Raw genomic sequence first — 15,819 nt, 5'->3', positions numbered from 1 at the left:
GAGCCCGTGGCCCAGGCCGTGATCCCTCCGAGCGAGAGCCCCGTGGCCTTTTCTACACTGAAGGTCGGGGCCGCAGGAGAAGCGAGAGGCTGAGGCCCAGGGCCTCCATTGCCGCCCGCTCCCGATCACAGCGGGCACTGACTGCACCTGGGTTTGCAGAGGACACGGAAACGGACGCTTCTGTTTCTAGGGAGTCGGAGGCCATTATCCCGAACATCTTTTTCTTCCTGGTGCTGCTTTCGTACGAGCGCTACCACTCGAAGCAGATCATCGGCATCCCCAAGATCATTCAGCTGTGTGACGGCATCATGGCCAGCGGGCGCAAGGCCGTGACCCACGGTACTGCTACTGCAGCCCCCGGGCCGCGCCTGAGCGCGAGCTGCGTGTGTGCGCGCAGAGACGGCGGGACACTCGGCGAGCCTGTGGGGCGGACAGGCCGAAGTGCAGGCGTGTCCCTGTCTCTGTGTGGACCCCCAGCTGCAGGCGGGGCGTGGTGTCACTCCGGGGCCTGACCTCGGGACCTTCTCTCACCTAGGGTCTTGGCCAGTGGGGTACAGCAAAGGCAGCTGCCCAGATGCGCCCTGAGGCTTGAGTGAGGGGGTGCGAGGGGAGCCCTGAGACTTGGGGCTTCGGCGACCTCTCAGCATCTTCTATAAGTCGCCACCAGGTTTATTCCTGGGGCTCGGCCCACGCTGCAAGCCCACCAGTCCCGGCGGCCAGTTTTTCCTTTCTTAATTCATTTGACGGGACAGAGAGACATTGAGAGCGGCGGTGGAGACATAGAGGGAGGGAGACAGAGAGACACCTGCAGCCCTGCTCCACCGCTGGTGGAGACTGTGCGGGGTTGAAACCCAGGTCTTGGGCTTGGTAACGCCTGCGCTCACCCAGGTGCCCCTGCCGCACCCCACCCTGTTTCCTGAATGGCCGTAGCGTCGCACCTTGGGGGTGCGCCCCCAGACCTTGGCAAAGCCCGGGGCTGAGCAGGGCCACCCGTGGCCTCCTCCTGGAGAGCCAGCGGCCCGTTTCTCAGACGCTCAGCCCCTGACCCCCCACCCCCCCGCGCCCGCAGCCATCCCGGCCCTGCGGCCCGTCGTGCACGACCTCTTCGTCCTGAGGGGGGCCAACAAGGCTGACGCCGGGAAGGAGCTGGAGACCCAGAAGGAGGTGGTGGTGTCCATGCTGCTGCGGCTCATCCGGCACCACCAGGTGAGGGAGGCCCCGCCCGGCGGGGGCCCGGGAGAAGGGCGGGGCCGCTGGGGGGGCGGCGTCACGGCCCTCCCGGTGACCCGCCGCGGCGACCCGCAGGTGGTGGAGATGCTCGTCCTGGTGCTGCGGCGGCGCCACAGAGAGAGCGAGGACGGGTGGAAGCGGCTGTCGCGGCAGGTCGCCGACGCTGTGCTGCCCGCGCTGGCCAAGCAGCAGGTGCGCCGTGTGCGCGTGCACGGGGGAGAGGCCTGACGCCTGGGCAGTGTGGGGGGGACTGAGCCCTGACGCCTGCGCCGTGTGTGTGGGAGAAGCCCTGACGCCTGGGCCGTGTGTGGGGGGGACTGAGCCCGCTGCCCCGCCCGGCCCCCAATGGACAGTGTGGGGGGGACTGAGCCCGCTGCCCCGCCCGGCCCCCAATGGACAGTGTGGGGGGGACTGAGCCCGCTGCCCCCGCCCGGCCCCCAATGGACAGTGTGGGGGGACTGAGCCCCGCTGCCCCGCCCGGCCCCCAATGGACAGTGTGGGGGGGACTGAGCCCGCTGCCCCCGCCCGGCCCCCAATGGACAGTGTGGGGGGACTGAGCCCCGCTGCCCCGCCCGGCCCCCAATGGACAGTGTGGGGGGACTGAGCCCGCTGCCCCCGCCCGGCCCCCAATGGACAGTGTGGGGGGACTGAGCCCCGCTGCCCCGCCCAGCCCCCAATGGACAGTGTTGGGGGGGGCTGAGCCCGCTGCCCCGCCCGGCCCCCAATGGACAGTGTGGGGGGGACTGAGCCCGCTGCCCCCGCCCGGCCCCCAATGGACAGTGTGGGGGACTGAGCCCCGCTGCCCCCGCCCGGCCCCCAGTGGACAGTGTGGGGGGACTGAGCCCTGCTACCCCGCCCGGCCCCCAATGGACAGTGTGGGGGACTGAGCCCCGCTGCCCCGCCCGGCCCCCAATGGACTTTGGGGGGACTGAGCCCCGCTGCCCCGCCCGGCCCCCAATGGACAGTGTGGGGGACTGAGCCCCGCTGCCCCGCCCGGCCCCCAATGGACAGTGTGGGGGGACTGAGCCCCGCTGCCTCTGCCCACTCCAGGCGTTTCTTGTAAAGATCAGTGGGTTGATCTCTACTGCCTGAGGTCTCACAGACCCTCCCAGAAGGAAAGGGAAGATGGTAGCACATCCCCAGAGTCGGGGGGGGGGGCAGGGGGACGGGAGGCGGGCTCAGGGGTGATGGAGCTGCGGGCCCACCCCAGATGCACATCGACTCCCACGAAGCCCTCGGCGTGCTCAACACCCTGTTTGAGGTGCTGGCCCCATCCTCGCTGCGCCCCGTGGACATGCTTCTGCGCAGCATGTTCGCCACGCCGGACTCCATGGTGAGCCCTGGACCAGCCGCGGGGCCGGGCGGGCGGGCGGGCGGGAGGGGCGGCCTGGGCAACCCCACGTGCCGTCTTCTCCCAGGCGTCCACGAGCACGGTGCAGCTGTGGGTCTCGGGCATCCTGGCCATTCTGCGTGTCCTCATCTCCCAGTCCACGGAAGACATTGTCCTTTCCCGGATCCAGGAGCTCTCCCTGTCCCCCCACCTGGTCTCCTGCCCGAACATAAGCAGGCTGCGGCTGAGGGATGGGGACAGCCGAGTGCCACTCCCGGAGCCCAGCGAGGGGCAGCGCGCCAAGAGCCCGCCCGAGGAAACGCTCTCCCGGTAGGTGCGGCCGCCGCCTCCGTGCAGACACCCAGCCCGGCCGCCCGCGGGGACTCCGTCCCTGTGGCTCCCTGTCCCTTGCGTCTTAGTCCCCTCCTCCCGGCTCCCCAAGGCTGTCCACGGCCCCAGAGAGCAATGTGGGGGGTGGGGTGGGGCACTCAGCCCCGGCTGCTAAGTTCTCTGGAAAGAGCGGGTGGTGGGAGCTGCGCGGCTCTGGTCGCCTGCCCCACCTCCCCCCAGACCGCCCTGCGGGCTCCCTCGGGCCCCACGGCGCCCACGGGCCGGCCTTGCCACCCAGCGCCCGGCCTGACTCGCCCTCTCCCGTGCCGCGAGGTTCCTGCTCCAGCTGGTGGGCGTCCTGCTGGACGACCTCGTGACCAGGCAGCCGCACGCGGACATGACGCCGCAGCAGCACACCTTCCACTGCCAGGCGCTGGGCACCCTGCTCATGAGCCTCATCCACGTCTTCAAGTCGGGTAGGGGGGGTGGGGGTGCGGGCGGGGCGGGGGGTGCGGGCAGGGCAGGGCGGGGGTGCGGGCAGGGCAGGGCAGGGCACGCCCCAGGAGTGTGGGGGAGCGCTAGCCTTTCGAGGCGCTAGGCCAAGGAGTCCCGCCTGAGAGCGGCTTTGCCCCATGGGCCGGGGGTGTCGCGGGGTCTCCCCGTTTGGCGGCTGCTGTGTCCTGTGCCCTGAGGACGCGGGTTGGGAGGAGCGCCTGTGTGCAGAGGCCTCTGTTTATGGCGTCAGCGGAGGCGCTGCGTTCCCCTGCCCCTCCCCGGGAGTCGAGCTTCTGCGGCAGATGGTCCCACTTCCCCCTTCCTGGGGACGGGGCGTGAACCCCAGAGGTGGCCTCGTTCAGACCCCGGGGCCCCGGTGGCACGCCCTCCCCTCAGACTGGGGCCTGGCCTCCCGCCCGGCTCCTCACCAGGGGCTCGTGGCTGCCCGCTTCCCGGCCCGTGACCGTGACGCCCTTCCTGCGAGGCCTGGACCTTGCTCCGTCCCAGGCAACCTCACCCCCAGGCTTCCCATTCCGAGTCCAGCCTGAGCAGAGGTGGGGCTCCCATGGGGGCCTCAGCACAGTGGTCTGCTCCGCCCACTGAGCCATCTCTCCACCCGCGTCCAGAGGGGACGTTTCCAAGGAGCCGGGGACCCCCTCTTTGGGGTTCCTGCCTGTCCCTAGGAAGAGGGACACTGCCACGCCCTGACCCCTTTCCAGGAATGTTCCGGAGGGTCACGGCGGCCGCCACCAGGCTCTTCACGGCCGGGGACGGGGACGGCAGCTTCTACGGGCTGGAGGGCCTGAACGCCCGCGTGCGCTCCATGGTGCCCACGCACCCGGCCCTCGTGCTGCTGTGGTGCCAGGTCCTGCTGCTAGTCAGCCACACGGACTACCGCTGGTGGGCCGCCGTGCAGCAGACGCCCAAGTAGGTGCCCCCAGGCACGGCCTCCTCCCCGTGTGGGCGCGGTGCGGTCCCGGTACCGCCAGCCGGGACAGCCACGTCCTTCCTGGGCACCCTCCTAGTGCCAGCCTCCCTGCGGCCTCTGCTCCGCCACCCTGGTAGGGTCGAGGCGGGGAGGCCCGTGAGCGCCCGTGGTGCCCTGCCAGCCCGGGGCGGAGGCCCCTTGCCGCCCTGCCATGCCTGCTTCAGGCGGTTCCTTCTGGCGGAGAGCCTGGGCGTTGGGGAGTCCGGAGCCCCAGGCCGCCCTGCTGCTTTCCCCTGGGGGTCCCCGTCATCTGCCTGCCTGCAGCCCGGCCCGTGTCTGTGGCGCAGTGACAGGCTTCCCTGTGGGGACACGGCCATGCCACGTTGCCAGGCCCTTCCCGTCAGGACTGACTTCCTGAGACAGACTGGAGGGCTCCCCCCCCCCCCTCCCCGTGCTGGGGCCGGTGCTTACCTGGGCCACGTGCGTGAGAGCAGGCGCTGGCGGCCTGTCCGTCCCGGACCAGTGCTCGCCCGCCCCACCCCTCCCTGCAGGGGTGAGCTGCCCTCCTGGGGCCTGGGCGTCATCTCGCCACCCCTTTCAGGAGGCGCGGCTTGTCCCGCACGAAGTCTCGGAGCCCCCAGCGGCCGTTGGAGGAGGAGGAGGAGGAGGAGGATGTGGACGAGGACGCGGCTGCCTCCCTGGGTGTGTGCAATCGTGAGATCGTGCGCAGGGGGGCGCTCATCCTCTTCTGTGACTACGTGGTGAGTGGGGTGTGAGGGGCCCCAAGATGCCCCTGCTCCCGGTGGCCACACTGACCGCTCTGCCGCCCGAGGCGGGACCTGGGCCTGACGGCCTCTCGGGGGTGTTCGTCCCGTCCCGGGGTCCGGGGTCCGGCAGCGGCGTCCACCCCGCGCGCTCGGGCAGCTCCGGGTCTGCAGACCGAGGTGTCTCCGTGGGGATCTCCCCGCGTGGCCCGCCGGACCCTGAGCCGCCGCCGCATCCCGTCCCGCTGCGCCCCAGTGTCAGAACCTGCACGACTCGGAGCACCTGACGTGGCTGGTGGTGAACCACGTCCGGGACCTGATCGGCCTGGCACAGGAGCCGCCCGTGCAGGACTTCCTCAGCGCCGTGCACCGCAGCTCGGCCGCCAGCGGCCTCTTCCTGCAGGCCGTGCAGGCCCGCCTCCCGCACCTCTGCACGGTGAGTGCCCCCACCGCTCCCGCCCGCGGGTTCCGGGTCCCCCACCCCCACCCCCGCGGGGTCCAACCGGCACGCCCTTTGCCCACCCGCCCACCGGCAGCCCGCCATGCTGAAGAGGACGCTGTGGTGCCTGGAGGGCATCCACCTCGGCCAGTCGGGCGCCCTGCTGACGCTGTGCGTGGGCGAGCTCCTGTGCACGCCCTTCCGGGCCCTGGCCCGCACAGCCGACGCCCTGGCCTGCCGCCGCGTGGAGATGCTGCTGGCCGCCGACTCGCAGGTATCCGCATCCGCGGCCCCTCGCTCTTCCCCGCCGGGGCCGGGAGGGTCCATCACCGCCCCGCGTCTCCTCTGTCCAGGGCGGCTCGGCACAGTTGTCGGGGGAAGAGCTGAGCAGGATCCAGGAGCACCTGCAGGACGGCGGGCTGGCACAGAGGTACACAGGGCGCGGGGCTCCGGCCACAGACGCCAGGGGCCCGGTGGGCTCCTCGGTTTGCCCGCTGCGCCGCGGGCGGCCCCAGATGGTGCAGGCTCCACGGACCGCGTCCGCCCACGGGGGCCGCTGCTGAGCGAGCTCTCCTGGCCACCTCCCAGTTCCGTCCGCGTCCCTTAGGCCGCGGCCTCCGTCACCAGCTGGGGGCTGCAGCCTTAGTCTGGGCAAGGGGCAGGCCTCCGTGCTGGCAGTTGCCTTTACCCACTCGTGTGTGTGTGCGTGTGCGCGTGTGCGTGTGCGCATGAGTGTGTGTGTGTGTGCATGTGAGTGTGTGTGCATGTGTGAGTGTGTGTGCATGTGCGTGAGTGTGTGCGTGTGTGTGTGCATGTGTGCATGAGTGCGTGTGTGTGCGTGTGCGTGTGTGTGTGTATGTGTGCATGTGTGCATGAGTGCGTGTGTGTGCATGTGTGCATGAGTGCGTGTGTGTGCGTGTGCGTGTGAGAGAGACAGAGAAGGGGAAGGGGAGGAGACGCAGGGCAGGTCGGCGTGTTGGTGTGGTCCTGGACAGGGACAGCGGGCTGGGCAGGGTGTCGTCTGCATGAAGAAGCTGTCACTCCCCGCGGATGGCGGAAGGTCGGGCGGTCCTTGACACCAGGCCCGGAGCCGAGTGCAGATGGTGGGCTATAAATACCTCTGGCCAGATGAGGGGGCTTCTGAGATTCTGAGAGCGAGCTTCCACTGGCAGAGCCGTGGAGCTGGGGGCGGGGCGGGGGCGAGCGGGACGTGTGCTCAGGACTGAAGGCTGAGGGCTGAGAGCTGAGGGGCTGAGGGCTGAGAGCTGAGGGCTGAGGGGCTGAGAGCTGAGGGGCTGAGGGCTGAAGGTCTGAGGGCTGAGAGCTGAGGGGCTGAGAGCTGAGAGGCTGAGAGCTGATGGGCTGAGTGAGAGCTGAGGGGCTGAGGGCTGAGAGGCTGAGGGGCTGAGAGCTGAGAGGCTGAGAACTGGGGCTGAGAGCTGAGGGGTTGAGAGCTGAGGGGCTGAGAGCTGAGGGTCTGAGGGCTGAGAGCTGAGGGGCTGAGGGCTGAAGGGCTGAGAGCTGAGTGGCTAAGAGCTGAGGGGCTGAGAGCTGAGGGTCTGAGAGCTGAGAGGCTGAGAGCTGAGAGGCTGAGAGCTGAGGGTCTGAGAGCTGAGAGGCTGAGAGCTGAGGGGCTGAGGGACTGAGAGCTGAGGGGCTGAGAGCTGAGTGGCTAAGAGCTGAGGGGCTGAGAGCTGAGGGGCTGAGAGCTGAGGGTCTGAGAGCTGAGGGGCTGAGGGCTGAGAGGCTGAGAGCTGAGGGGCTGAGGGACTGAGAGCTGAGGGGCTGAGGGCTGAGAGGCTGAGAGCTGAGGGTCTGAGGGCTGAGAGGCTGAGAGCTGAGGGGCTGAGGGCTGAGAGGCTGAGGAGCTGAGAGCTAAGGGGCTGAGAGCTGAGGGTCTGAGGGACTGAGAGCTGAGGGTCTGAGGGCTGAGAGCTGAGGGGCTGAGAGCTGAGGGGCTGAGGGTTGAGAGCTGAGGGTTGAGGAGCTGAGGGTTGAGGGGCTGAGGGCTGAGGAGCTGAGTGCTGCGGGTGGGTGCGAGGACATTTAGAACAGCGGGGAAAGAGGGAAGAGGCCAGGCGTGCATGGCGGCCGCTCAGTGAAGCAGCCCTGGGAGAAAGCTGTCGCTGCCATGTTGTGTTCGGCTCTGCCCTCCCCATCCCACCCCTTCCCTCTCCTCTGCTCTCCTCTCCCTCCCCTGCTCTGCTCTCCTCTCCCCTCTCCCTCTCCCTCTCTTCCTCTCCTCTCCCTGCTCTGCTCTCCTCTCCCCTTCCCTGCTCTCTGCTCTCCTCTCCCCTCTCCCTCTCCCTCTCCTCCTCTCCTCTCCCTGCTCTGCTCTCTCTATTCCTTTTGTGTTTGTTTTTGCCACCAGGGATTTGCTGGCACTTGAAGCTAAGCATTCCCGCACTCCCGGTGGACGCTTTCCTTCCCTTCCCTTCCCTTCCCTTCCCTTCCCTTCCCTTCCCTTCCCTTCCCTTCCCTTCTTTAATATGGAAGGTGAGGGCAGAGCTAGACAGCATAATGGTTACGCCAAGAGACGCTCGTGCCTGAGGCTGCGAAGTCCTCAGTTCAGGCCCCACACCGCCACCATCCAGAGCTGAGCAGGGCAGAAGCTGAGAGGGAGGGAGGGAGACACCACAGCACCGCTCCAGGTTTCTCATCTTGTTTCGCCGGCCTGCCCAGGGCTTGAAGTCAGGGCCCCACGTCGCACCTGGCCATTGGGCCTGGCTATCCGTGTGTCCCCATCCGTCCGTCTGTCCATCTGTCCCCCACGCCGTGCTCTGACCGTGTGCGCTTGGCTTCCAGGCACCAGCGTCTCTACTCCTTGCTGGACAGGCTGCGACTGGCCACCGCCCCAGGGTCTCGGGGCCCCACCCCTCCCCTCACCTCCCACCCGCTGGACGGGGACGGGCCTCTGGCACTGGAGACCGTGAACCCAGACAAAGTGAGTCCCCACAGGTCTGCGTGTCCCCGGGAGAGCAGGACTCTGCCTGCCTAGCCCCTCTTCTTCCCTCTGCATCTCAGCCCCGCCTCAGAGGCCGGGCACATGCCACCCCGCCGCTCAGCTCTGAGCTGGCCGCCCGGGGCCTGGACACCCCACTTACCGGACGGGGACCCTTTAAACAGGTGTCTGTAGCGCGAGCAGTGTGTCTAAGTCACCCGTCCCGAGGCTCTGTCCCAGGCCTGCAGGTGACGGTCCTCAGGGAGAAGGCGCAGTGCTGAGCGGGGGTGGGCTCTGGGTCTGAAGGCCCGGGACACTGCCCAGGTGACGGAGGTGGCCGGCCCCCACGACCCCCGCCTCTCTCCCCCCACAGGACTGGTACATCCGGCTGGTCAGATCCCAGTGCTGGGCCCGCTCGGACTTGGCGCTGCTGGAGGGGGCGGAGCTGGTGAAGCGGATCCCCGCTGGAGACATGGGCGCTTTCATGATGCACCCGGTGGGTGGGGGGGTGGGCAGATCACCCCCCGTGCCTCTGCCCGGTGCCGGGATCCCGGTGCCCCCTGCACGAGCGGGCCCCCACCCTCAGTACACACCCTGTGGGTCCAGCTGTGAGAGCTGCCCGGCCCAGGGCCCCCACGTTCCCACACGGCAGAGGGCGGGCCCGCGAGAGCCGCCTCTGCGTGAAGGCCGCGGTCTGCCAGAGACCGGCCCTGAAGTTGACCAGACGCACAGATCCAGCTCCATCACGATGCGCGCTTTCCAGCCTCAGACCTGGGGCGTGTGTGGTGTGGCGCCAGCGTGCCCGCTGGGACACTACTTGGTTTTCTGTTTCTATCCGGTTATATTCAGCGCCCTAAAAACACAAAGGGTCCGGATATTTCTTTGAAATTCCAGTGAGACAGGGTCATGTGACTTCTAGCCTACAGCCTGCACACCTGGCCGTGGACAGACGCGGGTCTGAGCCCAGCACCACTCGGGGACGCCGTTGCACACTCTGCCGGTGCCCCGGGCCAGGTTTCCGCACGGCCCCCAGGGGCAGCGGGGGCGCGGGCATGTGGTCCCAGAAGCCCCGCGCTCTGGGTCCCCAGGAGCCAGGAACATAGGTCACACTGTGGCTTTCTGAAGACAAAACCAAACTTTCTGTATCTGCCGCTAATGGGGTGTTACGAGTTGTCAGCCGCGAGTGCTGAGCTGCGCCCCCACCCGCCCACCGCCCAGAAAGGCACCCGAGTCCTCACAAGTCCCGGGCCGTCCCGTGCAGCCAGGGAGATGCTTCGAGCGGGTTCCGCGGCTGCCGGGCCCAGGACGCGTGGGTCTCCGGCCTCTCTCAGGCCAAATGGTGCTCTGCCCCCCACACTCTCCGTGTCTCACTCAAAATCAATCAGGTCGTCTTTCCTCTTGCCGGGGCCCACCCACCAGGCTGTGGGCTCTCGGGACGCGTCCTCCCCGTGACTGACAGCTTGCGTTTGTCGCCCCTGCCCAGGAGTTCAACCTCAGCCTGCTGGCGCCCTGCCTCAGCCTGGGCCTGCGCGAGATCGCCGGGGGCCGCGAGAGCCCCCTGTTCGAGGCGGCGCGCCTGGCGACGCTGGAGCGCATGGCGGGCATGGTGCGCCGGCTCCCCGCCACCCACCAGGTGTTCCAGCCCTTCCTGCCGGCCGAGCCCACAGCCTACACGAGCGAGTTGAGCAGCCTGTTCGGTAACCGGCGCGGGCCCGCCTCAGCCAGGGAGGGTTCGGCTTTCGTGCTGCCCTGTGCCGTGCCACCCCACACACATCTTCCGTTTAGGGGATGCTGCGTGGTACCGGGCGCTGACCACGCTGGCCCGCGCGCTGGCCCAGTACCTGCTGGCCTTCTCCGAGCTGCCCAGCCACCTGCAGCTCCCGACTGAGAAGGAGCCCGGCACCGTCAGCTTTGTGGTGGCGACCCTGGAGGTGAGGGCCGCCCAGAGGGTGGGGGGACACTGCCCTGTCGCCGGGGGCGCGGGTGGGGTAGGACACAGCTCACCTGCGAGCGTGAGCGTGAGCTTGGCACCGGGACCCAGGCTTGAGCCCAGGCAGCCAGCGCCTTGGCGTCCCTCCTCGCTCTTGTCCGTTGCTCGCAAAGGGGTGAAGTGCGGGGGCCAGCGGGAGCCGGGCAGTGGCGGGCGGGGAGGGCGGCGCAGGAACGGGGGCCCTTGGCCTGTACCCCACCTGCAGGCGCTGTGCTGGCGGCTGATGCAGGAACCGCTGCCCCTGAGCCTGGACCTGCAGGCCGGCCTGGACTGCTGCTGCCTGGCCCTGCAGCTGCCCGGCCTCTGGGCCGCGCTGTCCGCCGCCGAGATGGTCACCCAGGCCTGCTCCCTCATCCACTGCGTCCGCTTCATCCTGGAGGCCCGTGAGTCCGCGGGGACGGGCCCCCACGGAGTGCCCAGCGCCCTGGGCTCCCTGCGCTCTGTCCAGACGTTGGAGTCTCTGCCTTCGTTAAGAAAGAGAGAGAGAGAAAGAAAGAAAGAAAAGCAGATCTGGTTGTCATTCCCTTGGCTGTCAGCTCTCAGGGAGCTGAGAACGCAAGGTCCCACCCAGCAGGCCCGGTCCCCTCACTGCTGATGCGGCACAGTGCTGCGGCAGTGTCCTCGGCGGGGTCACAAGGCCACGGGTGTTAGAAGCGGGGCCCGTCAGGCCCTGTCGTCTGAGTTGTTTTGTCTCCACGTTTGTCGGTCAGCTGGGAAATGCAGAGCAGAGGAGACACGGCCTGACGCTCCTGCCTTCAGACGCTCGTTTCCCCTCCTGAGCTGGGGTGGGGGTGTGGCGCTGGGGGTTGAGCTGGGGCCCTGCCGGGAGCTGCCGGGCCCTGCCCCAGCTGACCACGTGCGGCCAGTCCCTGGACAGAGGGTCTGTGCTCGGCCCCGGGCCCCACGTCTGCCTCGGGTGCTGGGGCTTCCCGGGCTCGGGGCCGCGCGAGCGAGGGTCCGGAAGTTCTCCTCTGTTCTCTGTCACCTAGTCCTGGTGCAGCCTGGGGACCAGCTGCTCAGCCCCGAGAGGAGGACGGCCACTCCGCGGGCAGCCAGAGACTGGGGACGTTCCAGTGCCCTGAGTGAGTCCGTGGCGGCTTTGGGTTCCCCGGGTCCCAGGCACCGCAGAGTCGTGAGACCCGTCACGGGAGGTCAGGCCCGGGCCTTCTGGGCCCCGAGGGTGGTGCCGCTGGGAGGAGCAGGGCACCCCGTCAGAAGCCCGCCGGGGGCAGGCGCCACGTGGCGGCCCAGGTAGAGGGCGTGGGGGACCGCAGGCCCGGGGCCTCCCAGAACTGCCGCAGGCCAGTTCTTCACCGGAGCCCCCGTGGCCCCGGGCCCTGTGAGTGCTCGGCCATCAGGTGGCACCCCCGTGCTCCCTCCCGCAGGACCCAAGTACGTCACCGCGGCCTGCGGGATGGTGGCAGAGATGGTGGAGGCCCTGCCGTCTGTGCTGGCCCTGGGCCACAGGAGGAACAGCCGCACGCCGGCCTTCCTCACCCCCGTGCTCAGGAACGTCGTGGTCAGCCTGGCCCGCCTGCCGCTGGTCAACAGCTACACGCGCGTGCCCCCGCTCGTGAGTCTGCCCGGAGGGCGTCCCCGCTGTGCCAGGGCCCCGGAGCCGGGCTCACCCGCCGCTGTCTCCCGCCCCCAGGTGTGGAAGCTCGGGTGGTCCCCCGAGCCTGGAGGGGATTTCGGCACCGTGTTTCCCGAGATCCCCGTGGAGTTCCTGCAGGAGAAGGAGGTCTTCAGGGAGTTCATCTACCGCGTCAACACACTGGGTAGCGGCCCTCCTCCCGCCGGGCACCCGCACCTGCTCTCCCCGCACGGGCTCGGCGGTGCCCCCGTGTGTCCCCCCTCCCCCCCGCCTCTGCGTGGCGAGACTCTGTCACTGCTGCCGGCTCGCCCCTTCCCGCCGCTCCCGTAGCACAGAGAGAGACAGAGGTGGGGCAGGCGGCACTGCTTCACTGCTCGCACGTGTGGGTGCACCCTGTGCTGTCCACGTGTGCTGCCGAGGGCCCCCCAGAAGCGACAGCTCTAGCGGGGCAAGGGGCACGGGGCACGCCAGCCAGCTCCCCGCTTTAGAGCGCGCCGCTCGCTCTGGAGACGAGTCAGCTGTGCCTGTGCCCCCAGTCGGCCCTGTGTCGCCCCAGAGGTGCTCTGATTCCCGCCTAGAGACAGGAGCGGAGCCCTCTGACCCGTCACTGCCGGGGGGTCAGCAGGATAGCCAGGCCTTTGCTGAGGGGGCCCTCACAGGTTGCTGTGAGGGGGGATGGGGGTGGCCAAGGGTGACCACTGCAGGGGTGCGGGGCATCCGGGAGAGAGGCCTGTCTCACGGAGTGGCCGCCCATCTAGGCTGGACCAACCGCACCCAGTTTGAGGAGACCTGGGCCACCCTGCTCGGCGTCCTGGTGACTCAGCCCCTCGTGACGGAGCGGGAGGAGAGCCCCCCGGAGGTGAGGCCCAGGCGCACCTGCACAGTCTCCCGGCCCCACTGCCACCTGGTGCTGTGCCTGCCTGGGGTGGAGCCAGACTGGGCCACGGACACTGCCTACCTCGTCCAGACCTGCGTCCAGGGTGGGGACGGTGGCTGGGGACAGGCGGGCACTGTGTCCTCCCCAGTGCTCCTGCCGGGCTCCCCATCCTCCCTGAGGGGGTCCGAGGGGCCGGGTGCCACCGAGCTTGGTGTGGGGGCCGTGACCCTCCCTACAAACACAAACACACAGGCTCCTTGCAGGAGGACACGGAGCGGACGCAGATACACGTGCTGGCCGTGCAGGCCATCACCTCCCTGGTGCTGAGCGCCATGAGCGTGCCCGTGGCCGGCAACCCTGCTGTGAGCTGCCTGGAACAGCAGCCTCGCAACAAGCCCCTGAAGGCGCTGGACACCAGGTGGGGCTCTGGGGGCTGGCACAGGTGGGGCTCTGGGGGCTGGACACCAGGTGGGGCTCTGGGGGCTGGACACCAGGGGGGGCTCTGGGGGCTGGACACCAGGGGGGGGCTCTGGGGGCTGGACACCAGGTGGGGGGCTCTGGGGGCTGGACACCAGGTGGGGGGCTCTGGGGGCTGGACACCAGGGGGGGCTCTGGGGGCTGGACACCAGGGGGGGCTCTGGGGACTGGACACCAGGTGGGGCCTCTGGGGGCTGGACACCAGGTGGGGCTCTGGGGGCTGGACACCAGGGCCCTGAGGTGGCAGCAGCCCTCGTGTCTCTCAGGTCTGGCCGCAAGCTGCGCCTCGTCAGAGGCATCGTGGAGCAGGAGATCCAAGCCCTGGTCTCCAAGCGGGACAACGTCGCCACCCACCACCTGTACCAGGCACGGGACCCCGTGCCCTCGCTGTCTCCGGCCACCACAGGTACCGGCCGCTGCTCGGACCCGGGCCCGCCCACAAACCGCGCCCGGGTCGAGGCTCCGTCTGGAGGTTGTGATGCAGGTGGTGGAGGTGCGGGATCCTCGGGCGAAGGGCTGGGTCTGGGATGGACCTAGCAGGCTCTGGGGCCGCGGCTGCCCTCACGGGCGGAGCTGAGCAGCCACTGGGCACTCGGGAACCTGCACCCTGCCAGAGCCATTAAGCTGTCCCCAGCTCCACCTAGAGTGTGTGTGTGCTATGTGTGCTGTGTATGTGTGTGTGTGAGTGTGACATTGTGTGTGTATGTGTGTGAGTGTGACATTGTGTGTGTGCTGTGTATGCATGTCTGTGAGTGTGACATTGTGTGTGTTCTGTGTATGCATGTGTGTGAGTGTGACATTGTGTGTGCTGTGTATGCATGTGTGTGAGTGACATTGTGTGTGTGCTGTGTATGCATGTGTGTGAGTGTGACATTGTGTGTGCTGTGTATGCATGTGTGTGACATTGTGTGTGTGCTGTGTATGCGTGTGTGTGTGACATTGTGTGTGAGGGTGTGTTTGAGGGTGTGAGGGTGTGTGTGTGAGGGTGTGTGTGTGAGGGTTTGTGTGTGAGGGTGTGTGGGTGTGTGATTGTGTGTGTGAGGGTATGTGTGTGAGGGTGTGTGTGTGTGTGTGTGATTGTGTGTGTGTGATTGTGTATGTAAGGGTGTATGTGTGAGGGTTTGTGTGAGTGTGAGGGTGTGTGTGTGAGGGGGGGTGTGTGTGTGAGGGGGTGTGTGTGTGAGGGGGTGTGTGTGTGTGAGGGTTTGTGTGAGTGTGAGGGTGTGTGTGATGGTGTGTGTGAGGGTGTGTGTGTGATTGTGTGAGGGTGTGTGTGTGATGGTGTGTCTGAGGGTGTGTGTGTGTGTGTGAGGGTGTGTGTTTGTGAGGGTGAGTGTGTGGGGGGATGTATGTGAGGGCGTGGGGGGATGTGGGGTGTGTGTATGTGAGGGTCTGTGTGTGTGTGTGTGAGGGTGTGTGTGAGAGGGTGTGTGTTTGTGTGTGAGGGTTTGTGTGAGGGTGTGTGTGTGATTGTGTGTGTAAGGGTGTGTGTGAGGGTATGTGTGTGATTGTGTGTGTGTGAGGGTGTGTGTGTGAGGGTTTGTGTGTGTGTGAGGGTGTGTGTGAGGGTTTGTGTGTGTGAGGGTGTGTGTGAGGGTGTGTGCGTGAGGATGTGTGTGAGGGTCTGTGTGTGTGAGGGTGAGTGTGGGGGGGGTGTGACGGTGTGTGGGGGGGTTGTGGGGGTGTGTGTGTGTGTGAGGGTTGTGTGTGTGAGGGTGTGTGCATGAGGGTGTGCGTGAGGATGTGTGTGAGGGTGTGTGTGTGAGGGTGTGTGTGTGTTGGTAGGTGTGTGTGAGGGCGTGTGTGTGTGTGAGGATTTGTGTGTGAGGGTGTGTATGTGAGGGTGTGTGTGTGTGAGGGTATGTGTGTGTGAGGATGTGTGTGAGGGTGTGTGTGTGAGGGTGCATGTGTGAGGGTGCGTGTGTGTGAGGGTGTGTGTGTGTGAGGGTGCGTGTGTGTGGGGTGTGTGTGTGTGAGAGAGTGTGTGTGTGAGGGTGTGCGTGTGTTGGTGGTGTGTGTGAGGGCGTGTGTGTGTGAGAGGATTTGTGTGTGTGAGGGTGTGTGTGTGAGGGTGCGTGTGTGAGTGTCTGAGGGCGTGTGTGTGAGGGTGTGTGTGTACGTGTAAGGGTGTGTGTGAGGGTGTGTATGTGAGGGGGTGCGTGTGAGGGGGTGCGTGTGAGGGTGTGTGTGTGAGGGTGCGTGTGAGGGTGTGTGTGGGGGGGATGTGTAAGGGTGTGTGTGTGAGGTTGCGTGTGTGTGAGGGTGTGTATGTGAGGGTGTGTGTGAGGGTGTGTGTGGGGGGGTGTGGGTGTGTGTGAGGGTGCGTGTGTGTGAGGGTGCGTGTGAGGGTGTGTGTGTGTGAGGGCGTGTGTGTGTGTGTGAGGGTGTGTATGTGAGGGTGTGTGTGTGAGGGTGCGTGTGTGA

The 15,819-nt window shown here is 67.5% G+C and overlaps 3 protein-coding genes across 6 annotated transcripts in view; 1 reads left to right on the top strand and 2 right to left on the bottom strand.

Annotated features, from left to right (window-relative positions):
* MRFAP1 (Morf4 family associated protein 1) overlaps positions 1-15,819 on the bottom strand; it is a 240,426-nt gene that overhangs the window by 38,508 nt on the left and 186,099 nt on the right. The window lies entirely within an intron of this gene.
* TADA2B (transcriptional adaptor 2B) overlaps positions 1-15,819 on the bottom strand; it is a 253,837-nt gene that overhangs the window by 157,046 nt on the left and 80,972 nt on the right. The window lies entirely within an intron of this gene.
* Positions 1-15,819, top strand: part of HTT (huntingtin) — an 83,150-nt gene that overhangs the window by 61,577 nt on the left and 5,754 nt on the right. For 3 of the 4 annotated variants that reach the window (XM_060188485.1, XM_060188486.1, XM_060188484.1), the window contains 22 exons: positions 191-339; positions 1,070-1,206; positions 1,306-1,422; positions 2,441-2,563; positions 2,649-2,890; positions 3,224-3,366; positions 4,105-4,312; positions 4,915-5,074; positions 5,334-5,513; positions 5,614-5,790; positions 5,870-5,946; positions 8,322-8,460; positions 8,831-8,953; positions 9,941-10,154; positions 10,243-10,388; positions 10,653-10,830; positions 11,437-11,529; positions 11,833-12,020; positions 12,099-12,225; positions 12,800-12,900; positions 13,182-13,336; positions 13,662-13,888. In XM_060188485.1, the coding sequence (XP_060044468.1) occupies positions 191-339; positions 1,070-1,206; positions 1,306-1,422; positions 2,441-2,563; positions 2,649-2,890; positions 3,224-3,366; positions 4,105-4,312; positions 4,915-5,074; positions 5,334-5,513; positions 5,614-5,790; positions 5,870-5,946; positions 8,322-8,460; positions 8,831-8,953; positions 9,941-10,154; positions 10,243-10,388; positions 10,653-10,830; positions 11,437-11,529; positions 11,833-12,020; positions 12,099-12,225; positions 12,800-12,900; positions 13,182-13,336; positions 13,662-13,888 (3,404 nt within the window). The remainder of the gene's footprint in view (positions 1-190; positions 340-1,069; positions 1,207-1,305; positions 1,423-2,440; positions 2,564-2,648; positions 2,891-3,223; positions 3,367-4,104; positions 4,313-4,914; positions 5,075-5,333; positions 5,514-5,613; positions 5,791-5,869; positions 5,947-8,321; positions 8,461-8,830; positions 8,954-9,940; positions 10,155-10,242; positions 10,389-10,652; positions 10,831-11,436; positions 11,530-11,832; positions 12,021-12,098; positions 12,226-12,799; positions 12,901-13,181; positions 13,337-13,661; positions 13,889-15,819) is intronic. The other variant, XM_060188487.1, reaches the window with a different exon arrangement.

The sequence above is a fragment of the Erinaceus europaeus genome, chromosome 3 (assembly GCF_950295315.1).
Source record: "Erinaceus europaeus chromosome 3, mEriEur2.1, whole genome shotgun sequence".
Taxonomy (NCBI): Eukaryota; Metazoa; Chordata; class Mammalia; order Eulipotyphla; family Erinaceidae; genus Erinaceus; species Erinaceus europaeus.
This window is presented reverse-complemented; position numbering and strand designations above follow the sequence as displayed.